The sequence below is a fragment of the Mustela nigripes genome, chromosome 7, assembly GCF_022355385.1.
Source record: "Mustela nigripes isolate SB6536 chromosome 7, MUSNIG.SB6536, whole genome shotgun sequence".
NCBI classification, from domain to species: domain Eukaryota; kingdom Metazoa; phylum Chordata; class Mammalia; order Carnivora; family Mustelidae; genus Mustela; species Mustela nigripes.
The window spans coordinates 99,536,320-99,559,103 of record NC_081563.1 but is presented as its reverse complement, the minus strand read 5'-3'; the positions used below and the strand labels follow the sequence as shown (position 1 = coordinate 99,559,103).

The 22,784-nt window shown below is 41.0% G+C and overlaps 1 protein-coding gene across 2 annotated transcripts in view; it reads right to left on the bottom strand.

The window, feature by feature from the left end:
* KIF16B (kinesin family member 16B) overlaps positions 1-22,784 on the bottom strand; it is a 284,713-nt gene that overhangs the window by 38,895 nt on the left and 223,034 nt on the right. For both annotated transcript variants that reach the window (XM_059406507.1, XM_059406508.1), the window contains one exon: positions 13,537-13,626. In XM_059406507.1, the coding sequence (XP_059262490.1) occupies positions 13,537-13,626 (90 nt within the window). The remainder of the gene's footprint in view (positions 1-13,536; positions 13,627-22,784) is intronic.

The window sequence follows — 22,784 nt, the reverse complement described above, 5'->3', positions numbered from 1 at the left end:
TAGTCCATTTCACTTAAAGATGAGAAGTAAGGGGCTCCTTGGTGGCTCAGTTGGTTAAATGTCTGCCTTCGGCTTGGGTCATGATCTCGGGACCTGGGATCAAGTTTTGCAAAGAGGCTCCCTGCTCATAGGGAGCCTGCTTCTCCCTCTGCCCCACACTCCCCCACATCCTGCCACCTGTGTGCACTCTCTCTCTCTCAAATATTAGATGTGCGTTAATAATAACGTATCAGTATTAGTTCACTTGTTGTGACGTAGGTACTATACACATGTAAGCTGTTAATAATAGGGAAGCCGTAAATCTAAGGCTATTAGAATAGAATCTCTGGTTTCTGATGTGACACGTTAGAAGCTTGGAAGCCATCGTCTTTGTCCTCACAACAAGAAACAGGCTGAACAGACTAGATGTTGAAAGACTCAACAGCTCTTCTTTGATCCGTCCGAGAACTGAGGCTATGGGCAAACTGATGTCCCCAAACTGGGGAGACAGGTAGGCGGAGACAGAATAACAGCCTCGTGGGCGCAGAAGCCTGTACTGGGGCCAGGAAGAGTCCGGAAACCTTCCAGATGTAACCCGGGAGTTACTGGAGGCTCAGTGCAGAGCGGTATTTGCCTTACAAGCTTGGTGTCTGGGTGGGGTCCACATACTTCTGTTACTTTTACCTCCACCCATGTCTTCACTGGGAGATGACAGAAAAAATCCACTACTTTCTGGCAAGAGGAGAGAAAAAGTAACCATTTTGAAATATATCCAGAGCCTGCACTCAAGGGAAACTCTTTTACTGGAATCTAACCATTACATTGGGTAACCAAAGCCTAACCAACCTAGGGAGAGTGGAATGCCCAACAGCAGGCTCACTGGAAAAGGAAACCTGATCAAAGGCCTTCCCCTCCTGCCACACCTCGCCACGCATCAGGGGAGGTTCCCGCACAACAGATTACAGATCAAAGAACTGCAAGCCTCGGATTATACTGAAGAAGTCTCTAGGAAAACCCAAAGGGTTTCCTCTCTAGGGGAGACCCAACCAAGGGCACTGGGGGAAAGGTGAGCTTCCGAAACCACAGCTACAGCAAACTGGAAACACCATCTGCATCCCAGCCTGGGAACCTAGAACCTCACACCAATAGGCCCATCTACCTCAGTCCCTTTTAGGCAATACACCATATCTGGCTTTCAGCAAAAACTGAACAGGGCATGCTGAAAGGTAAAAAGCAAACAAACAAACAAACGAAAAGCATCTAAACTATTCTCAAATAAAGAAAGCTGACTGAACAATCAGTACCACCACACCCTCTGTGCCTACTCCTCATCTAGCCTCCCTACCCCCAAACTGCTTAAAAAAAAAAAAAATTAATTGGAATGAAAGTCCCAGTAGAAGAAACAGAAGTAGAATAAATAAAATGAAAACAGATGAGCATAAAGTACATAAAGAAAATAACCCAACATGAAATGTGCTAAGGGAAAGGGAATGTGACCCACTGGTTTAGACCTAACCGAAGTGTCTTTCAAGTGTGCAGGCCACAGAGAGACATTCTCTCTCTGCACGTAAAAACTCAAAACACATCAAGGGGCATCTTTTCCAAAAGGTACTGGATGATTAAAAATAACCAACCAAGAGCAGCACCATATAAAGATCTCAGGAATGAAGAAATGATGGTAAAGTAATCACTGTCTCTGTTTAAACTCACAACCAAGAGGGAAATATATCTGGCTTAGGTATAAAAGAATGTGAATGCTATATAATTGACAATGTAAAATAATAATATAAAATTACTTTTAAAATTCAGAAGATGGGAGTTAAAGCGTGCTAATTTTGTCTTTGTTACAAGAGTCAGTTGGTGGATGTGAGAGTGATCTGGCTGGGGCCTCTGTCACCCTACAATTCGCCAGAGCTGACTCAGTTGATCTGGCTGGTTAGGCGGGTGTCCCCTTCCTCTCTCACTGCTCCATGTGCGTCCCTCCCCCTGGAAGCTTCCTGTCCAGTTGGTCAGTCATAGAGGATGACTTCCCCCACTAGAGGAAGGACTGTTCTTCGGTCAAGGGTATACGAGTAGCTGCACTCCTCTGCTAGGACCTTCAAATGCATGCTCAAAAGTCAACTGATTGTTCATAAAAGGGAAACACAAGTGATAATTTGTAAAATGGAAACACATTTGAAAACTAGCAACTCACATTCTTATGTTTGTTTATAATCCTTCTGCTTAAAGTCACATATATTTTAGAGAACTTATAACTTCTGGCAGAGCAACATTTAATTTGAAGTTCAGCAATTTCTTCAGTTTTATTTCATTTTCTTTCACTTCTGACACCTTCAAGTAAAATTAAATTTAATGTTAGCAATTAAAGATAGGATATCTAGAATGAACCTAACGTTATAAAGGTATTGCATTCTTTCTTCTTTTTCTCATTTTAATTTTTTTCCCAACTTACATATCCATCCTTTTATCCATGCCTATCCATTTAAGTACTTAAGATAATGTTTATTAAATAGTAACATTAATTATATTTAGAGAATGATTTTGGGCTATCTGTTGCTTTCTCCCTATATTATATGAAATTTTTATAAATGAGCATGCATCATTTTTATAGAAACAATAAAAAGTGATTATTCTCTTTTACAGATTTAATGGAACAGTTAAATTAACACCATATGTCTTTTTCTTTTAATAACCTGGGATTTGGGGCAATCAGATTTCAAGTCTCAGTTCAGCAATGAGCTGCTGGTACAATGTACGAAAACTAGTTTCTAGTTTTATCACTTGTGAAACCTGAAGGAGTTGAACGAAGAGGTTCAAGTTCCCTTTCAGCTCTGAAATTCTGTATCTCAAGTACCGTTGATTAAAATTGTATGTGGGACCTTAGAAGTAGCATTTCAGGTACCCAGGAGATGTTTTGCCTATTCTCTTGGCTGTACTGCCTTTGAGGACTGTACTGACTTCCTGCAGATCTTTGCCGCATTCTTATCTGAAGACAGGCCAAGGCAGGCCAAGAAGGAAAATAGGGCCCAATACAGTAATGAAGCATGTGACTTCTGAAGAGGTTGTAGAACAGGAAAAGGACAGACACAAATGGGAATGCAGGATTCATGAGAAATCCCTTAAAATGGTACCTCTTCCTGCTGCAGCCGTTATCCCTGCCGCAGAAGTGGGAAATGATGTAAAGACATCTGAGCCCTTATGGGAAAATTGTACGTTAAAGTTAAAAATCATGACTAAGATCAAATAAATTGGATATCTGTGGAAGACATGGTAGTCCTGGAGAACACTGGAAGAAAACTTAGGAGCCCTATGGCCTACTTTGTATAATTATGAAATGTGATTATGCAAACTAAAACACAGGAAACAAACAAATGAGGGTAAAACAGCACATTTCTTTGGCCTAAGAGAAACATTATGACAAGCTTGTTCTGCAATTCAGTAAGTAAAACATATTCTAAAGACAAAAAGACTGAAATAAAAGCCATTAGAAGAATGAAATCAGTAATTTTGAGGCCTACCAATTTCCAGTGAAATTTGTCTTTCCCTTCTTCAGTGATTGTGGAGTCTAAAAACCCGTTATTAACTTTATTCTGAACAATGGGCCTCTAATTTTATAGATTGAACAACAGATCTACATGAAGAACAATCAACAAAGTCAGATAAGACACCTAGTAGCTGCTTATAACTAACAGCCACTTTATGGAATTATGTGTGAATCTCAGTTTAAGGAAAATGAAAGCATTGAGAATCTATTCATCCATCATGCTAGCTAGCCACGTATCTATGTATCAGCAACGTAGTCAGCATTCTCTGTTGCTTTGTAATCTTTCTTAATGATCTCAGAGTGAAATGTTCATCTCCAAGTTGCTTTTTCTCTTTCTGATTCCCGGTGAACTGACACAGCCCAATTACCTTCAAAGACCCATCACGCTCAAACCCTGACTTCAATGTTGACTAGATTATAATAAGATAGGTCGGCCCCTCTGCTGCCATCAAGAAGACAAATTATACATAATGGAAAAGTTTGCTTTTCCTATAAGCCTTTCTCTTTTGGCCAAGTTCACTTTTTAGGTTAGCCAGCCCCTTATTAAGTCCAGGTGGTCTCAGAGGCAACAGACAGCACAGATTTTGATAAATGGCATCGCTATTCCTCTGGATATAAATAAAGGCGGCCCTTATACAAAAATTTAAATGAGTGATAAAAAGTCTTGCTTCTGTTTTATGATTTTATAACAATTAAGCTGCTGAAACTAGATTATAAATCACTGAAAGAAAACTGAAAACAACTAATAAAGTGTGGAATCTTTACTAATGAAAGAAAAACATTTGACTTCTGTTACCACCTAATAAAAGTGTATTTTATTTTCATTCCTCATTTGTTAGGCATTTTTTTTTTCCCTTACTCCTGTAACACTTGGCTACCTAAGTAGTACCCAATTTTTAAAGACCGGGGGGTGGGGGGGGGGATTCTTCCATCTGGCACTCTAATTGGTCAAATTAACCAGTCTTTTACAAATAGACATACCTTCACAATGACTGGCAGCATTTGAAACATCCACCCCCTGCGGGTCTGTGCCTGTAAATTATAGCCACTCCAGCTTTTGAGAAATGCAAATAATGAAAACTCATCAAAGAGCTGCCATAATTCTCAGAGCTGACGAGGTGGGAGCATTTCTGACTACTGAAAATTAATAGCAGCTTCCAAGGCCTTATAAGAACAGCTGTCACTGAGAAATATACTCACAAACAAATAAGCAATTCTCTTCCAAGTTCTGTTAGAGGCATGAAGGAGCGACTCTTCAGAACAATCTAGGGGGATTACTGAAGGAGCGATGAATTACCTTTGGACCTTTGATATGAGAACAAGCACACCCCCAATATTTATGAATACCTTGCTACATGCCTCACCCCGAGCCGGGCACATTCGTGACTCTTCTTGAATATCTGCTGAATGAGGGAGCAAGGCAGGCCTCTGTGCTGGTGGTCCATGTGGAGCAGCCAGCAATTACAATGAGGACACACCACTGACAGAGCTGCTGTCCTGCTGTTATCGAAGTGCTGAAACTCAGAGTCATCCTGGGTATAAAACTGTCACTGGGCACTCAGTAAAAACTGCACTGACCTGGTCATATTCGGCATAAGGATTGTAACTTTTCCACGTAAAATCTTACTCCTCCCAAAGCCAGTCTCAATTTTATTTAGGCATGAGCCAGGAAAGACAGATTTGAGGACATTCATATGGGCTGCAATGATTTTTGAAAGTGAGAAATGTTTCAGATTTGTGAGAATTTAATATTGCATATACAGTTGGACTTACTCAAATGCTTGCATTTTCCATCTTTTATTATGATGTTAGTTGCCCCTTTCAGGGACGGAAGCATGGCAGGAACCTATCATTGTCACACATTTCACAGAAGAAACCCAGTTTCTAGTTCTCCGTGGGGACTTGCTTATGTAACAGATTTTTGCAGAGAAGGCATGTTCTCTGTGGTCTCATCTGGGGCATTCTGAAAACTCCCTCTTCTTGAAGGAACACAGTCATGGAGAAGGAGACTCAAAACAAAGAAGGACTAGAAATCTGGAGACATGAACCTCGCCTACACCCCAAGTCTTGGTGCAACTTGCAACAAAACTCTGGGCATTTGAGTCCTCATGTCTAAAATGAGAAACCATGCTGTACCCATGCTGTACCATCACCCATGGTGAACTTACATTTTGTAGAGTGCAAACGGGTCCAACCCCTGCTATAGAAGTCTTCTCGTCAGCCTACGCTATGCTTCAGAGTTTTGGGAGGTCAAAGAAACAATCCACATGCTCTCACTCTCTAGGCTTAAACTCGCCTGTCATGAACTTTGACAAGATTATTGGTCCCTGGAAATTACCTTTTAGAACTGGTGACCTATAATAATGAAAAATCAACTAATGCTCCCAAGGTGGAGGCAAAAGAATTGACAGGTAGCACATTAACTAGTGGCCCGAAGGGCATCGTTTGGGGAATTTGGTCCTTAACTACACACTCTTAGGCCCCACATTGGATTTACCAAATCAGAATTTCCTAGTGTGGCGCCTGTGCCCACATATCCTGGAAAAGCTTCCCAGCAAATTCTGATGCTTTTTGCTCCCAGCTACCCCTACCCTTGAAAGCAGTGATTTAAATACTGTTTGTTTATCAGGTGGAGAGAATGGTATGATGCAAACCATACAGTGAAAATGCCTGGGTCTCTCATAACATACTAGGTCAGGAAACTGGCAGGCAGCATTCTATTTTTGCCTTCATAGCTGTTTGCTATTTAAAAATTCAAGGGGGCTGAGGGCTTGGTGCAGGTGAATTTATCTAAGGCTTACTGGATGCTCCCTGTGGCTATGGTGGGTAGCATTGTAATTTGGGTGGTGAGTAGATTTGCAATTTTTATATTAAATTTGGAATGCTGGTTATAAAATTGTTGAGAATGCATTTCAGTGATGGATGGTAAATAGTTGTCCAAAACAAATCCAAGGCCAACAGCCAGTTTCTTTTCTTTCCTTTTTTTTTTGGTGCTGCTTTAGGGAAATTACTTGGAAAATAAAGATGGTGAGAAATGGTTCTATCAGCACAAACTGAAAGTTCATATACAAATTAAATCACCTCTTGCCTAATCGTTTTTTTCCTCCTCCCATTGGTATTTACTAGGCACCCGGAGACTGTCAGACGTGAGATAGAACAGTTGCTCTAATACAGCAATCTTTCATACTTTACTCGAAGGCTCTGAAAATGTTTTTCTCCCTTAGCTCTGTAGGGAGAAGGGAGCCCACTTGGGGATGTGGCCAGTGGAGGCTGATCTCCTGTTTGATGCTCGGGGACTCTAACTGAGTCCAACTCAACTCTAATTGTGGCAACTCAGTTATGAGGCAGACAGGCCCATTCCATGTTCCATGGGACTTAGGTTCTCAGCACACACAGGCATTAAGAGATCCCTTAGCATTACTTGGATGGTACATTTTAATCCATAACATAGCCCATTTCTATGGTTCATCCTCTTGCCACTAGGCAGACCAACACACACCTGCTTCGGAATCGTTCTTAGGCCACGATTACAAAAGGGCCCTTGGTGATGGAACTCCAGTGCCTCTCTGCTTCCTGCGTGAGACAATTCTCCTGAGAGGTGAGGTGCCCACTAGGCTCCAGCACTTGGAAGGGAAGGCTTCTTGTTAAATGTATTAAATAAAGTCCTCTAAAAATCAGAGTTTGGTGTCTCTGAACCTCCTAGAATGAGCAGCTCTCAGTGACCCTCTCATCTTCCAACCCCCTGTCCTACTACTTCATTAACTATGTTCAGAGCCCACTAGCCCACTCATCCAGGAAGCAGGTGGCAGGGACACTATGTCTTCACTATTTGCTCTAATGGTTGAGAGGGAACGTGGTGTTCAAACAGTCTTTCTTTTCAGCTTCTTGATGAGCTGTTTTTTGATCTGATGGACCCTTAGACTAGGACATGGATCTATAGGTAAACTTCGTGGACACTAGACACTAACAGGAACTCTGCCTTTTCTGTGGCAAAGAGAGACCATGTGTTTCTGAGCATCTAACTTGACTGATGTTTAAAGGGATTAATTATACTACTGATTTTAACAGGGTAAAAAAAATTTCATACAGATAAAGAGCACTGCAGAAATGATTTGCATGATAAAACTGCAGAGACATGGTCTCTAGCAGATGCTTCATATGACTCCATAGTCACTTGCAATAACACATTTTAGCTGAGGCTTTCACAAGCTTTTACAAACTGGCTGTGGCATTATCGTTGTACAGACGTGGAATCTGAAAACACAGGGTTTAATTTGATTAAGATTCCATACAAGGTCAATGAAGGGGAGCAAAGAAAGAAAGCCAGAAGGAACTATTATCTTGCACTATACATGTCAGTCTATCAAAAGGACAAATTAATTCAAGACAAAATGGAAACCTATTTAAAATCCAGAAGAAAGTGCTAAGATCAAGGAAAACGAATAAATAAAAATAAAACAACAATTTAAAAAACCTTGAATTATGCAGCACCTCCAGTGAGGGCTCAGCCTACTCAGACAGGGACTCTGAAAATAGAATGAGCATAGCACTCCATTAGGATTTGAGATCACCTGCAGCCAATCTATTTTTCCTTAGTATTATACAGGACAAAGAACTTTCTTTTCTTTTTTACTCTTAAAATTTGTCACTGTACAAAAGCAATGGACCCAATTCTTCTTTGGTTTCTGCTTTGCTCATGCCCTCAATCTCCAGGCCTGCATTTCATGGCACCCAGTGGCTCCTTGGCCCTTCAATTCACAGATTTGTTTTGCGTGTAATAATCCAAAATCCCTTCTGTTGTCTTCACAGACATACGTTACAGCTAATAGTCAACCCCTCCCTGCTTTAACTGGTTCACCACCCAAGTGTGTATAAAGTATCCCTGAGGGGTTTTTAGTTGATCTCCTTCTCCTTAAGGAGATAATATAGTATACAATAAATAATTAAGGAAATAAAAGTAAGTAAACAGGGAAATGAGAAGACTTGGCTGAATGACAGGAAGGAATTCTTAAAACCTTGTCACTACTGGAGGCAAGGCCCTGGGGCTCTCAGTCTCCCCAGTTTCTGTGTGTTCTCTTCCTAATCTTGATTCTTTGTAAATTGGTCTTTAAAAACAGTGGAGCAATTACTAAATTGCTTCACAGGGGAAGTATGCCTATCTGAATCAGAAGGTGTGTAGATATCTTCAAGAAGAGGAGGCACCTGGGTGGCTCAGTTGGTTAAGCATCTGACTCTTTCGTCTTGGCTCACGTCATGATCTCAGGGTAGTGAGATCAAGCCCATGCTGGGCTTGTGCTGGGCATGGAGCTTACTTAAGATTCTCTTCCCCTCTCCCTCTGCCCCAACAGCAGCTACTCCCACCACCCAGCTCTCTCTCTTTCAAAAAAAAAAAAAAAAAAAAAGACCATGCACGCACGGAGAGGTAGTCACAACAGCAAGAATCTAGAAATTACCCATATGTCCATGAAGAGGATTCTGTAAAATCTGGTAAGGTGGTATGCCAACTTTGTTTACTAGGACCACTGCTCTTAGCAGAATGATCAATCTCTTGGTAAATGGATAAAGTGTTGGTAGACTGGGGAAGTGACAGCTCACTGGTGGGAAGCCATAGCTCCAGCCTTCCCTGAGTGAGATAACTCTTGTAACTCAGGATGTCCCCATAGGTACTCTTCTGGCAAGCAGAGCTATCTGTCTTAAACCTTTCTCAGGTCCCTCAAAATTCTAAGTATGGCCTATGGGAGTCCTGTCAGACTGAATGGTTAGCTGGACCCAAGAAGACCTTCGGAGGGCACTGTGAATGTTTACTTCCGGGGGCTAGATGAAAAGAAACTTTCACATTCTATGTACACATCTCTGAATAATTTCAATCTTTTACCATAAATATGTAACTTATGATCTGAAAGAAATCATCCCTGGAAGAAAAGAGAAAATTTCCATAAAAGGAACTGTCTTGTTAAACTTCTTTAGAGATATATCCCCCAGGAAAAACAGGCCTAAATTCCAGAAGGAAGTATGAATGAATAGGATATAATTCAGAGTTCTAAAAGATTATAATCTATAACCCAAACTAAAGGATTTTTTTGTTTTTTTTTGTTGTTGTTGTTTTTGTTCTTATCAAACTGAAGTTTTAAGGTGAACAGAGATTCTCTCTCTTGGCAAATAATTACAAATCCTGTGTATTTTGAATTCAAGCAGATTTTTTCAATATTTTCTCAGCTTGATTAAAAATATGAAACCTTGTATAACTTGGTAAATTTAGTATGTATCACCATTAAAAAAAAAAATCAACCATCTTTACCCTTAACTGAGAGAACAAGAGTAGTTTCCTATTTGTATAGAAGTAATGACCTCAATTTGGTGAAGGAGTGAGGTAAATAAAACATGTTCCCATTTTGGCTATGGAACAGTCATCTGTAAGAGAAAATTTTCAGCATCCCTCTATCTGAACCTTTTGACGTTCCTGAAGAAGCTCCGACTTTGACAAGTCAGGCCAAGTAGATCATTTGGAGGTAGCTGATTACTTCAGTAAGATTAGTATTATATACAGAGATGGCAATAATAGTTGCAATATTAAAAGCAGTCCTAACTGCTGAAGACCTAATAAACATTACTGATCTCAAGTCCCCATGAACACTCAGCAAGTAAGATTAGGCTGCACAAAAGGAAAAGTCAACTTTCCGTTAGAAAATATAGCTGATATTCAACTTGACATTTAAGCTTCATCTTGAAAATGTTAAATGGGTGATGCTGTTCTCCCCTCACTAGAATAAGATTTATCTAGATCTACAATGACATGTTGCTGTATTTTTACAGGCCAACTTTTCCCCTCTATTTTTATTTGTATAGTATTGTTTGGTTAGAAATAGTAAATGGGATCCAACCACCTGGCCTTCCACACTGGCTTCTGCTGACCAGTTGTGTGACAAGAAGCAAGTCTCTGGCTCCAACCATAGGAGGTCATGAGCCACAAAGCCTAACACAAGCCCCAGGGCACCATTAGCACTCAGTTACTTGTGAGGAAATTAGCCAGAGTGTGGCTATTGCAAAGCTCAGTGGCATCCCCTCAGCCTTTTTAAGTAGCATAACTTCCCTTTCTAGAGGCAGTGTGCATTTTAGAATATGGCCACATGGTTTCAAATAGCTACTCATATCACCCCCTCTCTTTCAAATAGGTACACAAAAAAGTTCTTAACATTTTTTGCCCTGAGAAGAAAGAAATTGTGTCACAAAGTTAGACTCAACACAGACAAGCAATTTTCAATCCTGGGTGTCATTTAGATCATGAGCCAGTCTTCCAGAAAAAGGTTTCGTTGAGAAGTCATCCATAGAAAAAATAGAAATCCCAGCTTAGTTTGAATGTTCAGAACTTCTTTGATATCACCCCGTGGTTTCCTACAGCACACGGGATTGAACTTCCGACCCTACATGATACAGTCCCTACCGACTTCCCTGCCCTCATCTCTACTACACCTGACACTTCCCAGGTCTTTTTGTTCTCAGAACATGCCAAGTGTGGTCCTATTCCAGGGCCTGTGCATTTGCTGTTCCCTCTACTGAAGATAAGCTTACCCCCAGGTTTTCATGCTTGCCTCCTTTCTAACATTCAGATTTCTCCCCACGTGTCCAGCTATCAGACCACATTATCATGCTATCACACTGCCTCGGCACTTAACGTTGTCTAAAATTATCTTATTTATTGGTTTGCTTGTTTATTGCTCATTCTCTCTGCTTTGTGAGAGGAGGGAATGTGGCCGTCATGCTCACAGTGGTGATCAATGTGGAGTCTTTCAATACAGACTTACGACTGACTGAATGAATGAGATCAGCTTGATTTCCCTCATTCGAAGGTCACTTAACTTTCTTCAGCAGGTGTGTAATATACTCTCTTTCCTTGAGAAGAATTTTACATATGTGATCAACTCTGTTCATTAATTTTATTTGCTAACAGGCAACCTCTTTGATTTACATGTTTACATCACTGTTAACCTCGGGTGTATTTTCTTCTATTATATTTTTAAAAATTGCTTCTGTTTGTTTTGAAGTTTTCTTTAAAAACACTGACTAGGGCCATGCATTCTTTGTAAACTCATCTCTCTGGACTCAAATTTCAACTAATATGTAGTTTCGTCAGAAAGCCAACCCTGAAACAACCATGTACTAAAATGCCTAACCCCTTCTGCCCCATTACATTTTGCCGTTATTCTTCCTCAAAGGCATGTAGCTCACTTAAGATGGTAATCGTCACATAGCACATGAACTCATCAAGTGCTAGTTATTATATTTTCCTTGTTGACCATCAGTCTGTCCAAAGGAGTTGTGGATACATACGAGAAGACATTTTTGTTATTGTCCACCACTCCATTATTAGAATTTATGAAATTTGCCTACATAGTATGGCCCTGAACTTATGTCACTGAAAGAATGGATATGAAATAAATCATGGAATGAATGATACATATATATTATATTGATATGATATATACACATTATATCATCAGGGAACTTAGTAAGTTAATATGAATACCTGTACATTATTAAAGTATTGAGATAATAACTTATAATGATGCCGGTCATGAGCTAGCAAAGCTCACTTTAAAAACAAGTTACTCTATACATTAATATGTCCATGATACTTCCAATTTTTATTATCAATGTTAACTTGGGACATGAAGAGTAAATTGCAGAAACTTAATAACTTGACTTTGATGCAGCTGCTTCTGGAACTGAAGCTTCCTGAGGAACACTGAACTAAAATTCCTACCTGAAGCTTCTTCAATTTTTAATTGAATACTATTAATACTTAATAACCAGATTTCAGATAATTCAATTTTACCAGAACTCAAGGAACCATCTTATTTACAAAAAGGAAATTTCTTTATATTTATACGGGATAAGGAAGAGGAGAAGGCATGGAAAGGTTAAGAAAACATCAGTTATTTAATGTGAACTGAACTAGAAAAAAATGTCCAACTAAGGTATTTTTTAGGATATCATAAGAAACTATAAAAATAGTGCTGAAAAGCAATACTTAGGGAAAGCAGGCATTAGACAGTGACTACTGACTGATCTGTAGTGAGTTCAACCCAAAATTCCCAAAGAGCTGTGCTGATACAAGGTTTCCTTTAGTTGAAATAAAAGTAAATAAATAAATATTCACTTGGAAGATATACATTAATTTTAGGAATAATTTTCTCTGCTAAAAAGTTTTTCTTTTTTTAAGATTTATTTATTTATTTGTGAGAGAATGACTGAGTGTGAAGGCGGGGCATGGTTAGGGGCAGAGAGAGAGAGAGAAAGAAAGAGAGAGAGAATCCTCAAGCAAACTCTCCAATGGAAGCAGATATGGGGATTGATCATGATCTGACCCAAAATCAAGAGTCAGACACTTAACAGGCTGAGCCATCTGGGTACCCTAAAGGAAGATGTATTTTAAAAACCAGTCTTTGTCTAAAGAGGAAAAGAATAACAATGTATCAACAGACTCCCCATATCAGATCAGATGTATGAAATGCCTCCTTGCTTCTAGATAATTCCATTCTAACAATCTATCTCCCATCCACGTCTGGTGGAAAATTAACTTTTAAGACTTAACTTCTCATTAAGTAGAAGTCTAAGCATTAATACAGTCTTTTTTTAAGAGAAGAAAAGGCAAATCTCTATTGAGGGATTTATTACTATTTCATTTTACTAGGTCTTACAGTTCAAAAGTTATAAATTGATTAAAATATTTATTTAAAATGCACTGTAAAGTTTATGAAAAGGATAGAATTCATTTACCATCACCTTACTATCACTTTCAAAATCTTATGTTTAGGAAATGTTTCAATTGCGTAGAATGGAACTGGAAAGAAGAACAGAAGTTAAAAAGCTACCTTCGACAGATGAGTGATTGCAATAAAACTTGGTGACACTTACAAGCTGATACTTAAGGGGGGGAGCATTGATAATGCAATCAGCTCATTTGCTTTATAAAATAAATGTTCTTAATTGGAGATAATTATTTTATAACTTACCTCTGCATACTTTAACTTCAATGTTTTATGCATTTCTCGAAAACGACTGTAGCGTCTGAATACGGTCCATGTCTCATCTAGGACAGTAATCTATTAACCGGGAAAATCAAAATAAATCAGCATTAATTAAAGGGAAAAAATGACTAGCGTTTTTAAAAAAAATAATTTTAAAATTAACAAAAAGTGATTAGCATGTAAAATTTCTCCAGAACCGAAAACATTAATCTAGCTGCATAAATAAGACTTATAAATAAAAGCGTACTCTACTTAAGGATGCATTTCTGGTTCTCAAATCTGCTTATAAGCAGTATGTGCTCATGTAAAATGAGAGACAAACAGTTATCTCTTACTTGTTTATAAAAAGGGTCCCTTAACCCTCCACCTGGGTTGAGGAAAGTAAATCCCAAAGGGTGACCTTTCTGTTATGGCACCATGCCCATGTAAAGTGTCAGTGTAGGTTACCACATGCCACCATAGTGGACAGGAAGGAAAAAAATGAGAGAAGAAAAGACTGAGAAAAAAAGGAGGAAGTGGAGATGGAAGGAGAAAAGAAGACAAAGAAAAATGAGAAAACAAAATTTCTGTATCTCAATTATTAGCATAAAAACATGCAATATATTTTTGCTTTATTTTTGAGGAGGAATTCTCAATCCAGCCTTTAACTGGTAGTTCAATTTACCGTTCCTGTTGAATGTGCTGACTGGTACACATGTAAAGGCCCTGTGGCACATCAGCTCACATATCAAGGTCACAAGACAATGGGAGGCTGGGTGACCCCACCAGCCTTGACAATGACAGGCTAATGAGTCTCAAATTCCCATTACATTTCCTAACTTTCTTCTAAGCTCTAGACCCATGTACTCAACTTAGAGGTGTCATTCTTTACATGTCACACCACAAGAACTCTAAAGTCATCTTGTCTATAACCAAACTTCAAGTGCTCGCTATTAGTCTCAACTTCAGCTCTTGTCTGGTCCATTTCACTACACCATCCAGCAAGCTCCACCAGACAGACATTGAAGCCACGCCTGATCTCCTCCGTACCCCCCCCCCCCCGGCCAACATGACCAGCAGTCCAACAGGTACTACTAGGTCTTGCTCTTTCTGCTTTGTAAACATTTCTTGGAGCTCTAACCTTCCATCCTCCACCACCATCATCACCATGTCACTCTGGGCCATCCAGTCCCAGAATGGCCTTTACCAGGGACTCCCCCATTTGTCTGTGTCCACATGTGTCCCCTCCGATCCCTGCTCTGCACAACTGATGGGGCAGCTTTTTAAAATTTAAATCTGATCATTCCACACACACCTCCAGTCCTCAAGACCACCTGGTAGTTTCATGCTGCTCATAGAAAAAGTTCTACATTTTTTTATCTTAAAGACCCAAATTCTAATTTTTTAACCCACTGCCTGCAGCAGCCTCACTTCTAGCACGTCTCCCCTTAGGGGTGTTCACTCTTGCCACAATCGCTGAAGGCACATACTACTTCCCAGCCAGGGCATTTGCATGGGCCTTGTTCCCGTATGGGAAATTGTATCCTGCATAGGACAACAATGCCCTTCTCAAGCATTGTCATTCAGCCTGACTCTCCTACATGGGATCAGTAGGAAAGAAGAAGTAGTAGTTTGGGGAATTCCCATGTGGGTAGTTTCAGGAGGAATAAGTCTTGAGTCTCAGTCAGTCTTTTTTTTAAAATTTATTTATTTGACACAGAGAGAGAGATCACAAGTAGCAGAAAGGCAGGCAGAGATTGGGGGAAGCAGGCTCCCCACTGAGCAGGGAGCCCGATGTGGGGCTTGATCCCAGGATCCTGAGATCATGACCTGAGCCAAAGGCAGAGGGTTTAACCCACTGAGCCACCCAGGTGCCCCATCAGCCAGTCTTGGGTTCACTCATTTCCCAAAGTTGCAAGTGAGATGATTTTCGGTTATATAAGGATGTACTTTTTCTTTCTTTCTTTCTTTCTTTTTTTTAAAAGAATTTTCAACATTCTGGTTCTGTACTTTTTTTTTTTTTAAGATTTTATTTATTTATTTGACAGACTGAGATCACAAGTAGGCAAAGAGGCAGACAGAGAGAAAGAGGGAAGCAGGCTCCCCACTGAACAGAGAGCCGGATGTGGGGCTCGATCCTAGGACCCTGAGATCATGACCTGAGCCAAAGGCAGAGGCTTAACCCACTGAGCCACCCAGGTGCCCCAATGTATTCTTTATTTACAATGAATTTTTTAATTGTGGCAGGTTTCTTCTGATGAGTTCCCTCAAAAAGGATAGTTCTGTAAGGAAAAAAAGGTAAGTGTATTTACCAAAAAAATCATTAGATAAAAACAGTATAGTAGCTCAGCAGCTGTAATTTTTGAAAGCTGGTATGTAAGTCACTCAAGCTTGGAAAACACTGTACCCAGCAGCTAAGCTGGGCGGAGGGGCCTTCTCTTGGTTTTCTTCTCTGCCACAGACCCCACAAAGGATGGTGACAGAGGCCACCACAATCATCATGGGTGTGAGGACTTCCTTAGGGTGAGAGCACAGCAATACTCTGCTTTGGATGGACACAAACCAGGTATCAAAGGGAAAACAGGAAGGGCTAGGATGCTGTCTACTTGCCAAGAGAGTCCAGAAAGTTCATGGCGCCACACTTGTGACCCGGGAGCAGTAAGAGGCTGGATGCTCACAGGTGAGACCTTGCTGTGTTATGAAAGTCACCAAAGACGCCTAGGACTCCCTCATCCGTCCTGTGCTTCCTGGCGCTTTTTGGTTGCTTCCACTGTACCTCTTTAGCTCCTCGTCAATTGTCAGCAAAATACCCCAGATCCTGAGCCTCTTCCAGGAACAACCCTGTCCTCTTCACTCTAAATGAAGTCTGGCTCTTCCCTGAGGATCCACTTCCCTAGCAGCCCTCTCAAGTAAGGACTCTTTTCTCCCCACACTCTTCCTCCCATTGTGCTGGGATGTAGGCAGACATTGTCCTTCCACCCAACTTTCAAACCACTGCTCCTCTCTCCATTCTGAAATCCCTCCTCTGTGAAGCTCATGCCTTCAGACCCTAAATTCCGTCCATCTTTCTTGCAGCTTTCAACTCAACTTAGTCACTTCTCTAATTTCTTGATGGTCTTAGGTTCTGCTCACTTGTCATATGCTCCAACACTTTGGAACTCCTGCCGTGAATCTTGGGTCATTCCAGTAACACCCAGATGATCCCTCCAATACCCTGACCTGCTCCTCAACCTTTGCCCTGCTTCTTCACTCACCTCAACTTGGAAACCATGGGCCGTCATGGTAACCGTTCCCTTTCATTCAACCACAAATCTCTTCGTCCTGCTCTTGAAATTCCCTGGACTGATAACTAAACCATAACCTTGGTGAAATCCAACCGTCTGCTTACTCCAGGCCTGCACCTGCCTAGCAGATTGTGAAAGAAAAACACACCATGACGTGGACTGACTGGTTTCTTTTAAAGTCACAATCCCCACTTTCAGGTTAGCCCGGATGCCTCCCACTTGTCATATCCCATTTTTCCAGCCCTATCTACGCTTCTCTTAGATATCGCTTTTGTAAATAGTTTACCTCATCTTTCCCCCTGAAGCTTTTTCATCACTTTCTCCCTGTCCTCAGCTGATAACCTGAATTCCTATTTTACTGAGAAAATGAAAGAAATCAGAAGAACACTTCCCCGGGTACCCTTAAGCAAGTCTCCTATGCCACCCTCTACCCTGTACCTCATGTTTCTCCCTGTTACCAGACATGACATGTTAAGGTCAAGCCCTCTTCTTAAACACTGCATTCCATCCCCTCTTGCCTTCTGAAAGATACCACAAGTCATAATTTCTCTTCTTTCCTGCACCAACACATTCTCATTCTGTATCATTCTGTACTAGATTATTCCCATCAGTATCGAAACAAGCTATTATTTCTCTCATATTAAACTCCCATCTTGGCCTCCCTTTTCTTTCTAATTACAACTCCATTTCTAACCCTCCCATCACAACAAAACTGCTTGAGTTTATTCTTGATATTTCAATTTCCTTCTTCCCATTATCCCTTGAATCCACTCCAATCTACCCAGCATTCCACTTAAACTACTCTTACCAACATCATCAACACCCCCACATTGCTAATCCACTCGGCAATTCTTGGTCTTTACCTTACTTGATCTATCAGCAGGATGTGAGGACCTGACAGCCCCTCCTTATAACACCTTCTTCATTTGGCTTCCAGGTTGCTGCCCTCTCTTACCTTGGTTTTCTTTGCTGAGATTTCTCTTCTTCTTCCTGACCTCTAAACAGCAAAGCGTTCCAGAGCTTAGTCCTTGACCATGTTTTATTTTCTACCTGCACTCACTTTAATGATCTCATCCCATCTCAAAGCTTACATTTATACGCTGATGATTCCCTCAATGCTCAATATCTGTCCCCCCAAACCCAGACTCGTGTATCCTACTGCCTACTTGGATGTCTGATTGTATCTCAGACTTAACGTGGCTAAACTCATCAAACTTTATCTCCCAAACTCCCTCCCCTCCCTGCTTCCCCATCTCAGTAAATGACAATGCCACTCCCTCACCTGTTCAATCTGGCACCATCCTTGATGGTCCTCTTTCTCTCACAACTCATGTCTAATCAAACTGTAAATCCTTTCCACCTAACTCCAAAACGTAACGAGACTCTGACCAGTTCTCACCATCACCACTGTTCACATCTTGGTCTAAGCCACCATCCTCTCTCCTACGGGTTATCTTTCACAGCCTCCTAGTTAGTCTCCTTGCTTCTGCTTTTGTAGTCTCCCCACCACCCTGCCCTGCCCCAACTTTCCCTCCACTCATTTCTCACACAGTAGCTAAAGTCATCTTGCCAAAAATGAAGTTAGATGGGGTCATTTCTTTGCTCGAAGAAGACATCCTTCCAAGCTGTTCCGTCTCAGGACACAAATTCAAGTTCTTCAACTGAACTGCATGGATCGCTATGATTGGTCTCCTCCTAGGCATCATTTCCATCGGCTCGTTCCCTTGCTCATTCCAGTTTCCTCGCTTATCTGGAACACTTCAAATGGGCTACACAGGAAGTATGGCCTCAGGGACTTTTCACGAGATTTTTTTTTTCCTCTTTCTGGAATACTCTTTTCACATGATTAGCTCCCTCACTTCCTTTAGGTCTAGGCTCAAAATCACCTTCTCGTTGATGCTTTCTCCGGATATACTATCTAAAATGGCATCCCTTTCCCATCTTTATACTACTTGCTCCTCTAATTTACTGTTCTACTAGGCACTTCCTCCTACCTCATACCTTTTGTCACACCTTTACTAGGCACTACCTCCTACCTTTTGTCTGCTTTCTCGACTATAATGTCAGTTCCAGGAGAGTTGGGATTTTTAGCTGGTGTTCACTGCACCTTTAAAGGGTACTCGGCATGACACAGGCATCCTAAATGAAGACCTAGAAGAGAGGGCCAGCCCCAAGATGGATTTATCTTACAATTGCTCAGGCTCTCAGGGGCAATGAGCCAGAAATACCTTTTCTCATCTCTCTGGGTAGAAGAGATGGCCTCAAGTAAGATCAGGATAAGGATATAAAGGTAAAGTGGACACTTAGCTTGTAGGTCTTCGGACTGCCGTCTTTGCCACTTTGCTATTTTCTCAGCTCGTTTACGTCAGACTACTACTTACAATCTCTAACTAATGAAACAGCTAGTCCAAGTCTACTTCATAATATGGGGTTTCATTCCTCTTTCCATGGTGGCCCAAGAATACTGCCTTTATAGGGAATACCGATTTCTCTAACAGCATGCATATACCAAATACTGGGGAGGTCATGACTTGGCTAAGTGATTTCCTGGGCAGAAGAATCAAGGGCATTAGGCACAAGCCAACAAGTCAGCAAGGAGATGAAAGAGTCCCTGAGGGAGCCCCCAGAAAAGTATCCAATGCACTACCTTCTGCTTTCTTGGTATCAGCCCCCAGTGCTTTCGAAAGGATGTGGGATGCTAACAGGGTGGGGTGCAGAGCTGACAGAAAGACAGCCTGAAGTGCTATGTGACTAGACAGCTCTCTCCTGGAACCACAGTTCCTCCCTAGGCAGCTTTCCCACACTTCCCTCCCTAGAAAAATCATTCCGTCCTCCATGGTTCCTTAGCATGTAGCTCGCAGTTGAACCAGAGCGCTTATCACAGGATATCAGTTACATAATTAAAGTTGTATTAATTAACTTATAGAGTGGATATTAATTATATAAATGCCTTGCCCCCCTATAAACTTTTAAGCCTTCTGAGGGAATGAGCCTTTGGCAGTAATTGGGGTGGAGGTGGGAGAACGGTTCACTGTCGAAATAAACCTTTATTGAGCGACTACTACGTGTTAGGCATCACATTAGATGCAGGCAGTTTGCTGAAAGATGTACTTAAGATTGTCTTTCTTTTCCAATCAGGTGAGAGCTCCAGGCTTGACCCAGATCTTTCAAAATGGCAAACAGGGCCTGCTGCCATCCTGGCTCCACATGATGTTCTAGCAGTTTCTTGGAGGTTCAGCTGAGCCAGATTATTTGACTTGGTCACACAGAATGATGATCTGTTTTTTGTTTTTGTTTTTGTTTTTGACTGCACTGAGAGTATGGTGCCTTCTCAGTATATCTATAACACAAGTTTACAGTGACACATAGAGAGATTTCTAAATCCTTCACCCCTGAGATCTTTACCTGACCCCAGGTTAAGTATAGGGATTGCAATGGCTCAAGCTTCCTACTTTCTATTTAAAACATTTAAATCTCTCCTTCTCTGCCAACATGCAAACAGGATGAGGACAAGGATGACAAAGCATAAAGGCCGGTCATGATCACTGTAGAAACAGAGGGTGGGGGAGGGGAGCATGGGGCAAGGCAACCACATGTGTCATCTCTCCACAGGAAAACGTGGAGTCAAAGTTAAGTCCCTTCTCTATAATGGAGACACCATCACCCATGGAGGTGCGAAAAGGTGCATGTGAAGTTTGGAAAACCTACACAGAGGGGGGGGAAAATATATACTGAAGTCTTTTTGCCCCAAATTAAAACTGGGCATGGGATGAGGTGTTGATGCAGACAGAAAGGATAGAAGTTCACTGCACCAAATAAATCAGGTGAAAATATTCGATTCTGTTCTTCTATGTTGAGAAAGCAGGGCATCATTACTCCATATCTTTGAAGAGCAAATTCATTACGTCTCTGTCACTGGATGGCTCTGCTGATACAAATCCATCTTTCCTGGGCCATAAAATGATCAAGTGCAACTTAACCACCATAAACATGTCCATGAGATGAACTGCATTTACTTATAACCAATTCTCTATTGAGTGCTTTCCACAAATTTATGTTATATACATATTTTGCTGGTTTGAGAATTGTCGATTTTAAGATCTGTCATCAGTATATATTCCCTTGTGTATATCTGTGTTAAGGATGAGAATCTACAATTTCTCACCCAAAGAAAAATACTCTAACTGGCCTCCTTGTAAATAGTTACTTGTAGAGTTCTCTCAAACAACATTTATTTGCTAACAACATTTCAAGGAGCAGACTAAAGTATAAAAAATAAAATGCTTTCTATTTAGTAAGTCAGATGCCAAACTAATAGACACTACAAGTTTTTACACTAAAACTTTATACTAGAGTTTTATCAGATTTGTGCAAAATATAGTCTTCTGTAGCCACAGAACTGTGAACATGTCTGCGGGAACAGGAAATATATTATAAATACTGGAATCTGTATGGTAGCAAGTATTAGTAGAATAGACTTAGTTAAAAGCTCAGAGAACTGTCACACATGGAACTAAACCGGAAGAGACCAACACCTCACTGACCACAGCCTGCCATTATCCTTGCTTTGGGACCTCTAAGATGGCCAGTTCTTCAAAGTTCTTTAAAGTGTTTCTGATGGGCACGCTCATCCTGCATTTGTGGAGTCCACTGCCTGTCTTCACTGAAACTGCCCGAAACCTCTTCTGGTCTCTTCACTCATCTCTTCCCTTCTGCTCCCTCCGCCTCCTCCAGTTCCAGGCTGGACTCCAGGTCAGTTTTCCCACCACTGGAGGACCAAGTCCTCATTTCCCTAGCTCCCTAGACCTTCTAGGAAACATTAGAATAATTCCCCCAAATCAGGCAGTCTCTGGTATCAGCTTTCTCTGTAGTGTGCTGCCCTCCATGATAGCAGAATGTATGCAATTTACGCTATTTTGGCTCAACAAGGTTACTCCTATTTGGAAATTCCTACAAATTACATTGTCCACAATGAGTATTTCAAAACATTCTAGATTTTCAAGTCTCAAGGACAATGATAATGTTTTAAAGAGGTGAGTAGGGTTACTCAAGACGAACTCCCTGAGCACCTTTCAGCAGGTCTCAAAATTATGCTGTTGCCACATTCATTCCATCTTCCCCCATCCCCCCCACCTCTTCGTCTTCACTTTCATCTTCACTTCATTGTTCCCACTCACCTCTACTTAAAGGAGAGTCACTCCCCAAGGTTGGCCTCCAACTGCACTGCTTCCTCTTACCCCCAGATCACTTGTCTCTGTCTGTCCCCAGGCCTTTGTCACTGAAATCCACCCCCCTTCTTCAGGTAAACAAAGATGTTATCTTCCTGACTGCTCCTTTTCCACTGCCCTTTTGCTCTGCATTGTTCTAGTTTTTGCATGCCCCCCACCCCCAAGGTGGACCAGAGAGTACATGAACTATTTATTCATGTTTCTTGTTCTTCAGTATCTTGATACTTCCAGCATGGTCTTTAAAAAAAATAACACCACTATGTTACATGTATGAAATGAGTATTTGTTAAATAATAAATGAACGCATAATGGAGACAGTAGAGCCCAGTCTCTTTTCAATAAATGCTCTTCTGCAGCACTTCCTAGTTCCCTTTCTATGCTGAAATGTGGGCAGTGGAAAGACCTGCATTTTAGTCCTTTTCTGGCTTACCTGTAACTGTTTTAAGTTTTTAGAAAGTAAGCATTACAGGAGATAACGGGAGAGGGTAAAGAATTATAAAACAAAGAAAGAGAAAATGTTATTTATCTAATTCCTTTGGAGACAGAAGTCTGCTGATGTAAAGAAATACCATGATGACAGGTTTGGGGTAAGAAAGGTAAGGGGAATAGACATTAAGAAGTAAAACATACCAAGAAACAAAAGGTGGTCTCTAAGTTGCTCTAAGGGGGTGGGTCCTAGTAACATAAGAGTGTTTGTTTCTGAATGTCAAGGTCCTTTGAGTATGTAAACTTGGGAAAGATG